At 34.4% G+C, this 17,591-nt stretch overlaps 1 protein-coding gene across 1 annotated transcript in view; it reads right to left on the bottom strand.

Moving 5' to 3' along the window:
* The window catches only part of L3MBTL4 (L3MBTL4, histone methyl-lysine binding protein), a 309,548-nt gene that overhangs the window by 224,160 nt on the left and 67,797 nt on the right, over window positions 1-17,591 (bottom strand). Inside the window, exon 8 of the mRNA XM_023534188.1 lies at window positions 16,262-16,338. Within this exon, the coding sequence (XP_023389956.1) occupies window positions 16,262-16,338 (77 nt within the window). The remainder of the gene's footprint in view (window positions 1-16,261; window positions 16,339-17,591) is intronic.

Genomic DNA, 17,591 nt, shown 5'->3' with positions numbered 1-17,591 from the left:
GAAGAGGAAGATCCGGTGACAAACATCTTCAATTAATGTTAGAGAATAACTAGAAGGCAACTAGATGATAGCAAGAAGAGGAATAAGGTGTGGTAGAGTAGAAGAGCTTGAGCCCTCAGGGAGGAGGGCCCTTCTAAATAGATAAAAGCTGTCTTAGGAAACTCAGTAGGACTACTTGGGATATGGTGAAATGTGCTGTCTCCTTTATTGGCTCAGGGAAATGGAGGTCTTAAGAGAGGCAACAGAGGAAGCCCTATGTGAAAAAGCTGGGGTAGATGGTCAATTCTAAAGCTTTGAGTTGAAATAACTTATTGTCAAGAAAAAGTATTTAGAATGTAAATATGGGGTGGGTACAAAAAATGGAGAAACTTAAGGTCAAAGCAAGTTAAATGCAAGTGAAAACATACCTAAGTCATGTTATTCCAATGGCTGTCTATAACACACAGGGACAAAGCAAGTCCTGCAGGCCCTGACACAACATGGTCCATTACTACCCTGACCTCATCTCCCTTTTGCTCCACTCCTGCTCTCACTAGAACAAAGCTGACTTCCTCGCTCTCCAAGTTCTTGCATTTGCTGTTCCTTCACCAGGACAGGAAAGTTCTCTCTGCGGACCCTCCAGACTCCTCACCTTACCTCCTTTAAGTCATTGCTCAAAAGTCACATTCTTGGTAAGTCCTTCCTTGAACTCCCTGGACAATTAAAGAACCCCCACCCCCACCCCCACTAGCCCCCACACATGCCTGAATATATGTGCCCTTTCTAAACTCACTGCCTGCCTTATTTTTCTCCATAGCACTTATCACCATCTAATGCATTATATATTTTACATGTTTATTGTTTCTCTCACTCTGCAAGAACATAAGTTGCCTTATGATAGAAGTGTGTTTGTTAACTTCACTGCTATTTCCTCTGAGCCTACAACAGTACCTAACACGTAGTTGGAAAACATTTCTTGAGTGAAGTAAATGTATTTCTTGAGAAGTTTGTCTTTAATACTGTAGTCTCCAAGAGTGACAGAGGTATGAGCCAAATGATACTGGTCTAGTTTCAAAATACTGAATAGAACTCTGATGTAAACTTGTTTGCTTGCTGGTGCTAGTGGTATCAGAGGTATCACTAGAACAAGTTGATACTCCTATATCAACACTGGCTGTTTCAAATAGCACTGACGACTAGGTAGTGCAAAAGGAAGCCATTTGATTTGTGGCATCTATACAAGGCAAATGTAATACTCAGCTGTTCCACGTAAGAAAGACCTACTTAAGTATTAGATTGGTTACAGGCTCTTCTTATAACAGCAACTTCCATCACTTTTCCTCCAGAAACAATTACATAAGCAGAATTATGCAGTCATTAATAGCTAGGTTCTCAAAGACTATTTAAAGAAAATTATATTTTCAAGTAGGAGAGGGGAAAGGGCTACAAAAGTAGTGTAAACACTAAGATCGCAATTCTAATTTTTAAGTTACATCTATACGTCAAGTGAAAAGACAAGATAATTGGAAAAATAAATGACAATAATAATGGTTAGCTGTATCAGTAGTGGATTAATATTTTAATTTGTTTATTGCAACATTTTATATTTTACACATTTCTTACAGACTTATAATAAAAATATAATTAACTTTTATTTAAATAAGCTTAACTTATAAGAAGTCCACAGCTTCACTTCATGGATGATTATGTGTAAGAATTCAAAGGTAAAATAAACTTTTGATTCATAAACAGTAAAATTTAGCTGACTGAGCACTCTTCACAGAGAAAGAGAACACTATCCTTTTAGAATGTGTCTATAAACTGTGTTGGAAATTCATTCTCTGTGAGATGCCTGGGGGAAATGGTGATATAATTTGTAATCAAGTTAAAGAACAAGGGAAAGATAACGATATTATGTGCTACAGCGGCAAAATTAGCTATTGATGGAATCACAGTAATATCCTATGGGAACTATGGTAGAATCTCTACCTGAGGCACAGACACATAACATAAAATAATATTGCATACTGTATCAAATGACAAAGGAAAATTATCCCACAGTTAGCAAAATATGCAAGTTTAATTTTTTTCTCGCTTCAGGTGGCTTTTGGCTTTCACATAAAAATTCATTTACTGTAGAACATGATATTTACAAAAATAAGAAAGCCTTGCAAAGTCAAGAACCAAATTTATTTTCCTTGCCCATCAATTCACAGAGTCCTCCAGACCAGAAGAAACTCTAAATAAAGAGTTTATACATATCTTCTTAGTCAGTCACTTGTCAAATCAAGTAAGCAGCAATCCTAAAATATCTCACCTCTTCCTAGCCCCCTTCCCACAGCCCTGGTAAAGGCCCATACCCCTATTTTCACGTATCATGAATCTCCCAAATGGTCTTTCCATTCCACCTTTCTAATCTAGTCTACTACTGACAAATATGTACTCCCTAAACATAGTTACAACAGAGATTTGACTATACACTCCTCATTTTGGCTTTTAAAGATCTTTCATAAAATAGCCTCAATCTACCATTCTACTAATTCCTTAATAGTCTAAAACATAAGTGAAATCCATTTAGACTGCTGACGTCCAGAAATATAACAAACGTGTCTAGATCAAGAGGAAGATCCGGTGACAAACATCTTCAATTAATGTTAGAGAATAACTAGAAGGCAACTAGATGATAGCAAGAAGAGGAATAAGGTGTGGTAGAGTAGAAGAGCTTGAGCCCTCAGGGAGGAGGGCCCTTCTAAATAGATAAAAGCTGTCTTAGGAAACTCAGTAGGACTACTTGGGATATGGTGAAATGTGCTGTCTCCTTTATTGGCTCAGGGAAATGGAGGTCTTAAGAGAGGCAACAGAGGAAGCCCTATGTGAAAAAGCTGGGGTAGATGGTCAATTCCAAAGCTTTGAGTTGAAATAACTTATTGTCAAGAAAAAGTATTTAGAATGTAAATATGGGGTGGGTACAAAAAATGGAGAAACTTAAGGTCAAAGCAAGTTAAATGCAAGTGAAAACATACCTAAGTCATGTTATTCCAATGGCTGTCTATAACACACAGGGACAAAGCAAGTCCTGCAGGCCCTGACACAACATGGTCCATTACTACCCTGACCTCATCTCCCTTTTGCTCCACTCCTGCTCTCACTAGAACAAAGCTGACTTCCTCGCTCTCCAAGTTCTTGCATTTGCTGTTCCTTCACCAGGACAGGAAAGTTCTCTCTGCGGATCCTCCAGACTCCTCACCTTACCTCCTTTAAGTCATTGCTCAAAGTCACATTCTTGGTAAGTCCTTCCTTGAACTCCCTGGACAATTAGAGAACCCCCACCCCCACCCCCACCAGCCCCCACACATGCCTGAATATATGTGCCCTTTCTAAACTCACTGCCTGCCTTATTTTTCTCCATAGCACTTATCACCATCTAATGCATTATATATTTTACATGTTTATTGTTTCTCTCACTCTGCAAGAACATAAGTTGCCTTATGATAGAAGTGTGTTTGTTAACTTCACTGCTATTTCCTCTGAGCCTACAACAGTACCTAACACGTAGTTGGAAAACATTTCTTGAGTGAAGTAAATGTATTTCTTGAGAAGTTTGTCTTTAATACTGTAGTCTCCAAGAGTGACAGAGGTATGAGCCAAATGATACTGGTCTAGTTTCAAAATACTGAATAGAACTCTGATGTAAACTTGTTTGCTTGCTGGTGCTAGTGGTATCAGAGGTATCACTAGAACAAGTTGATACTCCTATATCAACACTGGCTGTTTCAAATAGCACTGACGACTAGGTAGTGCAAAAGGAAGCCATTTGATTTGTGGCATCTATACAAGGCAAATGTAATACTCAGCTGTTCCACGTAAGAAAGACCTACTTAAGTATTAGATTGGTTACAGGCTCTTCTTATAACAGCAACTTCCATCACTTTTCCTCCAGAAACAATTACATAAGCAGAATTATGCAGTCATTAATAGCTAGGTTCTCAAAGACTATTTAAAGAAAATTATATTTTCAAGTAGGAGAGGGGAAAGGGCTACAAAAGTAGTGTAAACACTAAGATCGCAATTCTAATTTTTAAGTTACATCTATACGTCAAGTGAAAAGACAAGATAATTGGAAAAATAAATGACAATAATAATGGTTAGCTGTATCAGTAGTGGATTAATATTTTAATTTGTTTATTGCAACATTTTATATTTTACACATTTCTTACAGACTTATAATAAAAATATAATTAACTTTTATTTAAATAAGCTTAACTTATAAGAAGTCCACAGCTTCACTTCATGGATGATTATGTGTAAGAATTCAAAGGTAAAATAAACTTTTGATTCATAAACAGTAAAATTTAGCTGACTGAGCACTCTTCACAGAGAAAGAGAACACTATCCTTTTAGAATGTGTCTATAAACTGTGTTGGAAATTCATTCTCTGTGAGATGCCTGGGGGAAATGGTGATATAATTTGTAATCAAGTTAAAGAACAAGGGAAAGATAACGATATTATGTGCTACAGCGGCAAAATTAGCTATTGATGGAATCACAGTAATATCCTATGGGAACTATGGTAGAATCTCTACCTGAGGCACAGACACATAACATAAAATAATATTGCATACTGTATCAAATGACAAAGGAAAATTATCCCACAGTTAGCAAAATATGCAAGTTTAATTTTTTTCTCGCTTCAGGTGGCTTTTGGCTTTCACATAAAAATTCATTTACTGTAGAACATGATATTTACAAAAATAAGAAAGCCTTGCAAAGTCAAGAACCAAATTTATTTTCCTTGCCCATCAATTCACAGAGTCCTCCAGACCAGAAGAAACTCTAAATAAAGAGCTTATACATATCTTCTTAGTCAGTCACTTGTCAAATCAAGTAAGCAGCAATCCTAAAATATCTCACCTCTTCCTAGCCCCCTTCCCACAGCCCTGGTAAAGGCCCATACCCCTATTTTCACGTATCATGAATCTCCCAAATGGTCTTTCCATTCCACCTTTCTAATCTAGTCTACTACTGACAAATATGTACTCCCTAAACATAGTTACAACAGAGATTTGACTATACACTCCTCATTTTGGCTTTTAAAGATCTTTCATAAAATAGCCTCAATCTACCATTCTACTAATTCCTTAATAGTCTAAAACATAAGTGAAATCCATTTAGACTGCTGACGTCCAGAAATATAACAAACGTGTTGTTTTAGGCCACTAAGTTTGTAATAATTTGTTACAGAGAAGTACACCATCATTTTCTCCATGAAGCACTTGTTTTTTCTGGCCAGGTGTTACCTCACTGACTAATTTCCTTGCTGTCATCTACATGTTATTTATAAACTCATCAAACAGTCCCTGGTAGACTTTTAGTTCTCTGAGCTCAAGGAAGCGCTCACCAACCTTTGTATCCCAACCGCCCACCCCCTCCCCCGCTCCCGCAACATCCTACATAATGATAGAAACGGAATAGAGCACAAATAAAATAGGAACTCATGATTTCATACTACTTTGAGTGAAAAAACAGAATAAATAAATTTTAAGGGAGCATAAATCAACTAATAAATATAGAAGGAATAGTGAAATTAAAAAATCATCATTTGGCAAACATACTAATAACTTATGTGTCTAATGAACATCAATACTTGCTAAAAACTAGTGGGTGAATAATGAGGAATAAAATGTTTATAGAACCTTAAAATAACTCTCCATCAAATATATATTAATTACAAAAGGAAAAACAATAATTTTACAGTGGACACACTTGGCAACACCACTTTAAGCAAGTACCAAACTTAACATTAACAAGAAAGGGACAGCCTGAAATCATGCACCACCTAAGAGGATGCAGTGAGAACACAGCATTGTTTCTGGAATAGTCTTCCCCAGGTTTATAATCTGCATCCACTCCTGAGAAAATACCAGACAAACCCAAAATGAAAAGCATGGCCTGTACTCTTCAAAAGTGTCAAGTTCGTAAAAGTCAAGCAAAGACTGAAGAACTACAGCATACTGAAGAACACTAAAGAGATATGACAAGTAAACACAAGGTGATTCTGGATTAAATGTTTCTTTTTCTCTCTGCTTATTTGTTTTTTTCTTAGAGGATATTAATGGATGACTGGCAAAACTTTTATTTTGGCAACTTAATCTCAAATGATTTGGCAAGAGAGAGTTTTGTTTTCTTGTGTTTATTTCTGTGTGTTTGTATGTATATGTTTTGGTTATTGTGACTCTTCTATATCTTTAAAATGATTTCAAATTTTCAATAAAGTAAAAATATTTACACGGCCAATCACAAATCAGTCTGGGTCTAATGTTCTAAGTCGCTTCTCACCTCACACCCCCCATTTTCCTCCATCCTACCCTGCAGCCCAGCACATTACTCATGTCTGTAACTCTTAAGTTTGCCAGGAACTTCCTGTTATCTTGCTTCTGTGTGTACTGTTCTTTCTATTCAATATTGTCTTTCACCCCATATCTCAGTTAAAATTTTGCATATCCTTCAAAGACTAATGCAAACACTGCTTCCATTGTCAAGACTTCCACGTACTAAGTTGGAATTCACAGCTCCCTCTCCAGTGTTCCCAGCACTCCACTAAAAGTTTCCCTTTTATCAGAATCAGAAGCCCCTGTATAGTACTTCAAGCAGCATGAGGGCAAAGGAGTTCCTGAAGTCAACTAACAGGCCTGCCACCAAATCCCCGACACTCCACTTGAGAGGTCCAGGGCCAGTTACCCAATCTCTCTGGACCTCAGTTTTTCAACTATGAAATTGAAATAATTGACAAAAACTTCACGAAGTTGCAATGAGAACAGATAAATGTGTGAAGTCATATATACAGGTCATTCAAGAAAAACAAGATCCAAAAATAAGAATCTACTTTACATTCAATATGATGGCTATAAACAAAAACACAGACAACAAGTGTTAGCAAGGATATAGAGAAATTGTAACTCTCACATGCTGCTGATGGGAATATAAAATGGTGCACTTCCCGTAGCAAAGAGTCTGGCAATTACTAAGCAAGTTAAACTTAGAATTACTATATGATCCAGCAATTCCACTCCTAAGTATATACTCTAGAGAACTGAATACATGTTCATAGAAACACTCATTTACAAAGATTCATAGCAGCATTATTCAAAATAAACCATCCAAATCCCCATTAACCGATGGATAAACAAATTGTGGTTTACCTATACGATGAAGTAACATTTGGAAATAAAAAGAAATAATGTGCTAACACATGCTACAACATCTATGAACTCTAAAGTCATGCTAAGCAAAAGAAGCCAGATAGAAAAGAACACCTATTATATGATTCTGTTTACATGAAATATTCAGAATAGGCAAATCTATAAAAACAGGAAGTAGATTAATGGTTAATAAAGGCTGGAGGGAATGGAAGATTGGGAGATAATAGCTAAATGGTTCAGAGTTTCTTTGGAGGAGGGGGCGGTGATGGAAACATTCCAAAATTGACTGAGGTCATGCTTATACAACTCTGTAAATACGTGTAAAAAATGTGAATTGTACACTATAAGCAGATGAATTAATCGTATAGTGTATGAATTATATCTCAATAAAGCTTTCACAAAAACATAAATAGATCCCTTCTTTCAGGGCAAGCATTCTGTTTTATTTATTTGGTTCTCCCCTTCTATAAACACAGAAGTCACTATGGAGATGTTTGCTGAATTGAATTTAAGTTTAGATGCAGTCTGTGCTTCAACCTGCATTTGCAGAGGCACTCTATGCTGGACTGTCACCCTTCCTAGGAGATGTGGTCTCAGTGTCAGTCAGACAAGCCCTGATAGCCATCATGGTTCCATGGGGCTTCCTGTCCACCTGCTCAGTTTGAGCGGGAGGCTTGCTGAGGTAGAGGCTCCTGTCATCAATTACAGGACAGATTTTCACACACGGAAGACCTGATAAAATAGTCTTGCAATATTGTTTTACCTAGTAAACAAGCCACTTCCAGAAACACTGCAATATAGAGTACTGGAAATTTCATATACAAACAAATCAATCTGAGTTACTTTTAAAATAGCAATTAACATTCAAAAGAACTGAAAAAGCAAAAAATATAACTTTCAGCTGACAAATCTTTAATATTTTTAATAGATATAATTTTTAACTATATAGAGTTGGCTATATGATGTACCATCTAAAACTATGCTACTAAGAGATTTTACTTAACAAAGATCAGATCAGATTTACCCCTATTTGTGAGGAAGTGATTCTTTCCTGAACTGCCCATCTCTGAATGAAAATCAAGATTTCCAGAGGCCCAACAACCCTTCTGGAGAGCAGCATCCTTCTTCAAATGCTAAGATTCATATTATTAGGGTTTTCTATACATCTACCTAACACGTTTTTGTCGTTTTGTAACTTCAGCTAAAATTTCAGCAGATTGCTTCTGAGGAATAGAAGCCCCCGCCATATTGTTTAGTCCTCTCTAGAAATATACTGAATAGAATTTGTAACACCTTGGATTAAATTTATATCAGTGAAAAGCACCTTTACATTTTATAATTAACATGTTTTAAAAACTGGCCTTTATTTTTATCTCTATAGATGCTCTTTAATGTGGAATTTATAAGAATCTGAGTACACACCAGGGGCATCTATACAGATCAACACATGCTGCTCTACTTTCAAGCATTTTAATTGCTCTCTTTCTCACACACACACGCGTTATGATGAATATAGCAAATATTTTTTTTCTGACAATAATGTAATTATAACTATAAACTAAAATTTAATGTAAAAATCTACAGGCCTAACTGATGTCTAAAATATAAATTCACCTTAAGTAAAATAACTGCAGCTAACAAATTTTGAGGCCAAATTAATAACAGAAACAATTCAAACAATGTTTATTTCTTCTCTTTTCCTATATTTTAAACTAAAAATAGACACATAAAAATACAAAATATATACCACCACCAAGCAGTTCTAGCTCCAGACTTATAATAAGAGAGAGAATATCTGAACATTATGTGAGCTGGTTTACTTTCCTTTTAAAATCTCATGTTTAAATTCCCATTTGTGAACTACCTGAGTACATAGCATTCTATTTATCCTGCCTCAGGGCCCCTACTACAGTCCATGGTTTCACACCTTTTCTTTCTTATGCAGTTAATAGGGACCCATTATCTTTAGTGCTCTCATGTTTTTATACAAATATACAGATCTGAATGATCATAACTCATCACAAGCTTTAAGCAATTTTGTTTATGCTAAATTTTAATTGCCTTTACCCAATTTTTGTTCACAGTTCCTTTACATATATTTTCATTACACTCCACTCTCATGTTCATACCTTGATTAAGTGGCTGATCTACTTGTATTTCCATTTTACATATCACCATATCAGTGGAAAGTGTCCTGGGGGGTTAAACAAAGGCCACGATGAAGGGGCAACCCCCTGCAACACCACAGGAGGGAACCCCTTTATGACATAGTTGAGTCCCTCAACTATAAAGACAAGTAATTATACTGTGACTGAACATTCTAAAATAACTAAACTTTTTGACATGTTATTCATCCTGTTTTTCCTTAGCACTCAGAGCAGCCTTAGATACTTTATTAGGAATAAAAATATTTTAAAAGAGTAGACAAAATTATGAGCATAAACACTGAATTGCCCAAAAAATATTAGCCAACCAAGCCCAGCAACATGTCCAAAATACACACACACACAGACACATACAGACACACACACATACACACACACACACACACACACACACAGACTTTTGAGATTTATCTCAGGAATATAGGATTGGTTCAATGTACAAAAAGCAATCAATATAATAACACAATATTCAAAGAATAAAGGACTATACTTTGATGATAAGACAAAATAAGAATTGAAGGAAACTTCCTCAAATAAAAGGCATCTACAAAAACCACAGCAAAAATCATACTTAATGTGGAAAGATTGAGCATTCTCCTAAAATCAGGAACAAGAAAAAGATATCTGATATTGCCTCTAGTATTTAACAATGGAAGGTACAGCCAGATAAAGTGGGAAAAATAAAAGGGATCTAGAATGGAAAGGAAAAAGTGAAAGTATCTCTACTTACAGATGACATAATTTTGCATATAGAGAATATCAAGGAATCTACACACATACACAAAAATATTAGAGCTAGTACACAAGTTCAGCAAAGTTCAGAATATAAAACCAATATACAAAAATAAAGTATTTCTACATATTAGCAATGAATGATCCAAAGATGAAATTAAGAAAATTTCACTTATAATAGCATGAAAACAGACCAAAGATATAAAGATAAAACTACATACTCATATACCTTATGAACATATATACAAAACTCCACAACAAAATAATAGCCAACTGAACCCAATAGCTCATTAAAAAGGTTATACATCATGAAACAAAAAAGAAAAACATCTCCCACATGATCATCTCAATAGATGCAGAAAAAGCATTTGACAAAAGTCAACACTCTTTCCTGATAAAAACACTTACAAAACTAGAAATAGAAGGAAACTCTTAGCATGAAACAGGGCATTTATTAAAAAACAAAAACAAAAACAAAAAAACAGAGCTAACATCATATTCAGTGATGAGAAACCAAAATCTTTCCACCCTAAGATTGGGATGCCAGCTTTTATACAGCTATTCAACATTATACTGTAATTCCTACCCAGAACAATAAGTCAGGAAACAAAATTAACAGTCTTCAAATTGGAAATTTGAATCTTTGAACTTTGCTCTTTTAATAGATTGTCTAATTTTATATAGAATTCAAACAAAAAACCTACTAGAGCTAATAAACAATTTCAGTAAAAGTGCAGGGTACAAAATCAGTTGCATTTCTTTATGCCAGAAATAAATATTTCCAAATGGAAATAAATAAAACAACTCCATTTACAATAGCGTCCAAAAGAATAAAATATCGAGAAATAAATTCAACCAAGGAGATAAAAGACTTGTACACTGCAAACTAAAAAACACAGCTGACAGTAATTAAAAAAAAGAATAAAGACATCCCATGTTCATGAACTGGAAAATTCAATATTGTTAAGAAGGCAACACTTCTTAAAACGATCTACAGATTTGGCGCAACCCTTATCATAATCCCAATAGTATTCCTCCAGAAATAAAAAAGCCAATCCTCAAATTCATATGGAACTGCAAGGGGTCACAGATAGCTAAAATAATCTTGAAAAAGAAAAACAAAGTTGGAGGATTCACACTTCCACATTTCAAAACTGACTACAAAGCTACAGTAATCAAAACAAAGAGTTTTGTGCAATAACACAAGAAAAAAAAATAAAAGGAATAATGATTGGGAAGGAAGAAATAAAACTTTGTTCACAGATGACTGTGTAGAATATCTAAACGAATCGACATAAAATTCCTGGACCTAATAAGCAATTGCAACAAAATTGCAGGACACAAGGTTAATGTATAAAATTAAATTGCTTTTTTATATATCAGCAATGAACAAGTGAAATTTTAAATTAAAACATAATACCATTTACGTTGGCACCCAAAATAATGAAATAAATATAATACCTAACAAAATATGTACAAGATCTATAAAAGGAAACTACGAAATTGCTGAAATAAATGAAAGAACTAAATAGATAGTCCATGTCTCGTGGATAGGAAAACTCAATATTGCCAGGATGGCAGTTCTTCTCAACTTGATCTACAGATTCACTGCAAGCCCAATTAAAATCCCAGAAAGTTATTTTATGGATATTGACAAACTGATTCCAAAGTTTATGTAGAGAAGCAAAAAACTCAGAATGGTTCACACAATATCAAAAGAGAACAACAAATTGGAGGACTGGCATTATCCATGGTCTGAGTCTCACTATACAGCAACAGTAAGTAAGACAGTATAGTATTGGTAAAAGAATAGACAAATAGATCAATGAAACAGAATAGAGAGCCTAGAAATAGACCCATATAAATACAGTCAACTGATGTTTGACAATGGAACAAAGAAATACAATGGAGTAAAGGTAATCTTAACAAATAGTGCTGGAACAACTGGACATTCACATGCAAAACAATGATCTAAACAGAGACTTTACTCTCTTCACAAAAATTAGCTCAAAATGGATCACAGATCTAAAATGTAAAATGCAAAACTATAAATCTCCTAAAAGATAATATAGGAAAAAAACCTAGATAATTCTGGGTTTGGTGCTAACTTTTTAATATGACACCAAAGGTATAATTCATCAAAGAAATTTATATGCTGGACTTCATTAAAATTAAAAATCCCTTCTCTGTTAAAGACATTGTCAAGAGAATGAAAAGACTGGGAGAAAACATTTGCAAAATACAATGAAGGACTAATTCAAAATATACAAAGAATTCTTAAAGCTCGAAAATAGTAAAATCAACAACCTAATTTAAAAATAGGCCCAAAATCTTAACAGACACCTCACCAAAGAAGATTTACAGATGGCAAATAAACATGTCATCAGGAAGATGCAAATTAAAACAACGTTACCACTACGCACTTATTACAATGTTGAAAATCCAAAACACTGACAATACCAAATGCGGGTGACGATGTGGAGCAACAGAAACTCTCATTCACTTCTGGTAGGAATGTAAAATGGTACAGCCACTTTGGAGGACAGTTTGGCTGTTTCTTGACAAAACTAAACATACTCTTACCATATGATCTAGCAATTATGCTCCTTGATATCTACCCAAAAAGCTAAAAACTTATGTCCACACTAAAATCTGCAAATGAATGTTTACAGCAGGTTTACTTATAATTGCCAAAACTTGGAAACAACCAAGAGGTCCTTTAGTAGGTGAATGGATAAACAAACTGTGGTACATAGAGACAATGGAATATTATCCAGCACTAAAAAGAAATAAGCTCTCAAGGCATAAGAAAACATGAAGGAAACTTAAATGTATATTACTACTTAATAGAAGCCAATCTGAAAAGGTTACATTCTGTATGATTCCAATTATATGGCACTCTGCAAAAGGCAAACTATGGAGAGAGCAAAAAGATCAATGGTTGCCAGGGGCTTACGGGGGTGGGAGAGATGACTAGGCAGACAACAGAGGATTTGGGGGCAGTGAAAATACTCTGTATGATACCACAATGATGGACACATGTCATTATACATTTGTCAAACCTACAGAATGGGTGATAACCATGTGTCAATGTCAGTTCAACAATTATAACAAATGTACTACTGTAGTGGTGGATTCTGATAACAGGGGAGACCATGCATTGTGCTCTGAACTTAAAATTTTTCTAAAAAATAACTTAAAAAAAACTGTGATAAAGGAATAATGATAGGCATATAATAGAATTGAGAGTCTAGAAATAAATCTAAATATCTATGGCCAATTGATTTTTGACAATGGCGTCAAGACCATTTGATGGGAAAAAGCAGTTTCTTTAACAAATGGTACTGGGAGAATTGGATAACCAGCTGCAAAAGAATGTAGGTAAATCTCTACTTCACTTCATATACAAAAATTAAATCAAAATGGATCACCCTCAAATATAAGAGCTAAAACTATAAAAACAGGAGTTCTTCAAAATTTAAAACTACTGTACATCAAAGGGCATTGTCAAAAATGTGAAAATACAATCTATAAAATGGAAGAAAACATTTGCTAATCACTTATACAATATGGGTTTAATATCCAGAATATATTTTTAAACTCTTATGTTAATAAAGAATAGTAAATTGATATAATATTTAAATAATAATCTTAAATAATAAACAAACAATAAAAATAGCACCAAATTTTAAAAATGGACAAAGGATTTGAATAAATATTTCTCAAAAGAATATGTACAAATGGCCAATACCACATGGTAAGATGTTCAACATCATTTATCGTTAGAGAAATGCATATCAAAACCATAAAGAGATACTGCTTCACACCAGTGGGATGGCCGTAATTAAAAAGACAGACAATAAAATGTGTTGGTAAGGATGTAGGGAAATTAGAATTTTCATACATTGCTATTGGAAATGTAAAAAAATATGTAGCCACTTTTAAAAACAGTTTGGCAATCCCTCAAACACAGAGTTACCTCAGGACTCAGTCATTCTAGCATTATACCCAAGAGAAATAAACAATAAAGTTCATAATAGCATTATTCATAAAGTCAAAAGATGGAAACCAAATGCCCTTAAACTAATGAATACATGATCAAAAGATAGTATATCCATACACTGAAACATTATTTATAAATAAAAAGGAATGAAGTACTGATACATGCTGAAAACATTATGCTAAGTGAATGCAGCCAGACTATGATTCTATTTACATGCAGTGTCCAGAATAGTCAAATCCACAGAAACATAAAGTAGATTAGTGTTTTCCATCACCTGAGAGGGAGAGGAGAATGAGGAGTAACTACTAACAGGTGCTGGGGGCGGGGTTTGATATTCTTTTGAGAGTAATAAAAATCTCTGGCAATAAAAAGTGATGATGGTTGCACAACCTTATGAATATACTAACAACCATTGAATTTACACTAAACAATTTACACTAAAAAGTACTCAATGTACACTAAATGATGAAAATGATAGCATATGAATTATAGAAAAAAAGAGTGGATAAAGAATATACTACAGAGAAACAATGTATTTTTATATGAATTAGGGCTGGATGGCCAGTATTTTAGTCTATAAAAACACTTTTTAATTTGTAAAAGGAATACTAATAAGTGTGAGAGGTTAGGGGTAGGTTAATTGTAAGATTCTAATTTAAACATTGTATATCAGGACAAAAATCTCTTCAGAATTTTAAAATTAACTCCTAGTGAAGATAATCTGACCTCATAGTAGCAAATTTCTATTACTAAGTTAGTCTGGTTAAAACTATCACTCAGATTTCAGCATGGTGAGAATATTTACATAAGCAATTAATTCTACAGTGAAAACCAAAAGTCTGGATTGAATTGTGTTGCTACTTTTTAAACCAAATAGTCTTCCATTCACATCCAACCAGGCCCTTAAGCCTCGGCCTCATCTGGGGTGCAGGAGGTTTGTTCTCCTCAATCCTTTGTGTATGTTAATGATGGAAGGATTCTGGACCTTCGATTCTTAATGTGCTGCATACACTATTACCAGACTCACACAGCACAAACAGATAGGGGTGATGGACATAAAAACTGAGTTTATCCATGAAGTTAGTGAGAACAAGTTGCAAGCAGCAGAGAAGTTATTTCACCAGAGGAAAATGGAAAAGAGCCTGTGCAGTATCTTTAGGCACAACCACTCAGACCACATATTCCGAGATCTGACTAACATTTCACCTCATCATAAAGAACATCATCTAAAGTGAGCATTAGCCAATTTTACAGAAAAATATGATAAACAAGTCTAAATCTGTGCATCAGAATTGGAGAAGATACTATATATTTTTATAAAACTTTTCAAGACTATATTTTTGAGTAGGTTGTGGGATTTTTGTTTATTTTGTTTTGTTTGGCTTGTTTGTTGTTTTTAAATCTTGGACTTTTTTCACTGAACTCAAGAAATTGATGAGAAATCCTGATATTTCCCTATACTTAAGGGGAGAAAAGATTTAAAAAACAGCAAAATTCCAGAATCATTCAAATTAAAAGGTAAACATCTGCTCTGTTTAAAATGGCATAATCCCTACTTTATCTTCTATATATTTTTTATTGAAAGAAAATAGGTTTCTCTCAGAATATTGTTTTAAAAATGTTAAGATTACACAGCCACTATATCTAATTCATTTTAAAATGAAAAAAAAACATGGATTTGATAGAGCAAATCTCTAAAGTAGTTCTTAATACTTCTGTAATAAGAAAAATATAACTAAAAAGAGTCTCAAGTTCAGTGCTTACCTATCATTAAATTGGCTTGGTGAAGGGGCCTGGCAAGTCTGGAGACTCACTATTAACTCTCACTTCTTAGATTTCTACACTTCTTACACTGAACTCCAAAGTAAAGTATATTTAATAATTTTATGGTTCAATTAATGAATTAACATAAGTTATAAGATAAATTATGTAGCTATAAATAGCTTGTTTTAAATGCTGATCCACAGCAATGATACTCATTTTGTTGGATAAAATATTTTAGCAGTTTTTTTTAATGGTGCTCAATTCATCTTTATAAACAAGTCTGTTATTGTTATGAGGAAGAACATGGAGATTGCAGATATATAGGTCACATGGTGGTACAGAACCTTGTACAGTATTTACATCATATACTTTGTATTGAAATATGGTTTATGTAAATGAAAACAAGAATGGCCACTCACCTTGAGGTGCTATCAGAGTTCTTCCATTTTCCTGACACCAACCAACTGGCTGGACATAAGGACTATTTACATTACACCTGCAGAAACAGGATTCTATTTTAGATCCCATTTTACTCAATGTCAGAGGAAAAAAAAATCAAAGAGTAATGAACATTCTGCTTATTAATTAAAGGATACCATGGAAGATATTACTTCACAGCTAAAATATTATTTTACAGCTAGAATGAATAAGAACGATTTTTTAGTACTGTATTTTATAAACTGAGTAAGCAAACTTCTCTTTTACATAATCTTCTTGAAATTTAAAAGCACACACAAAAAATGTATTTGACTAGGATCTGAACTGCCAGCGACATCTCCAAAGAGTGAACATTTTAATAAACCTCTTCTATCACTTCTTGCTAGCAGCAAGGAAAATATTAATAGGCCAGTCCAAATTTTAATAGGACAGCCCAATCAGACTCCATATATATGGACTGCATACTTGTTCCCTTTCCTCTTCAAAGAACACAGGCTATTCCACCTAAGACACATATGACAATTATTCTATACTCTTCTTCTTGGTTCAAGGAAGAAAACAGAGTCCCCTTCATTCATGCACATGAAGAACCACAGCCTCAGGCTGGGACTTGCTGGTTATTCAGGACACACTGTGAAGAAAGACAGCAAAAATGATTTTTGCCATGCCTTCTTCCATATTTCTGTTTTTTGCCCAGAAAACCCTTTTAACTCGTGCAATGTTAGTTTAATGGTATTATAGCATAGATTTTCTCTGCTCCCCACGGGCTTTCAAATATTTCACTTCATTCTCCCTGAATCTTCTCTTTTAAGAATATGACAGGTGAGTTCAACAGTTTTCAGGAAAAATATACTGCAAGTTCTTAACTTGCTCTTCACAAAAATGTTTCCCTTACAAACTAGACAAAATATAGTGAAGTGCCCTGAACTGGTCATATTATTTCATATGAGGGAGGCCTCATTAGGTAACCTCTCATGGAATGAAGGAAGTTTCTCAGGCTCTTTAATTCAACAATTCATGCAGAAGAGAAAGTAGTGAAAAGTCACCCACTAAATTCCTGATGTTCATAACTTTAAAAACAATAAGAACAGCAACAGTGCTTGAATGAAAAGAAATTCTTAACAGCAAACATGAACACAAGAAAATAAAATACACATTGGTGTCTCACCAGTAATCGTAACTATCATCCCAATTGTCAAAATGCACTAGTAAGCGATCTTCAACAGTATCTGCTATGGTTGCCACACACACCAAAGAAGGGTTCTTCCTGTCGATGGCCTCCAGCTTCATTCCAACCTGAAATTCTTTAGG

The sequence above is a fragment of the Pteropus vampyrus genome, unplaced genomic scaffold (genome assembly GCF_000151845.1).
Source record: "Pteropus vampyrus isolate Shadow unplaced genomic scaffold, Pvam_2.0 Scaffold122, whole genome shotgun sequence".
NCBI lineage: Eukaryota > Metazoa > Chordata > Mammalia > Chiroptera > Pteropodidae > Pteropus > Pteropus vampyrus.
This window is presented reverse-complemented; position numbering and strand designations above follow the sequence as displayed.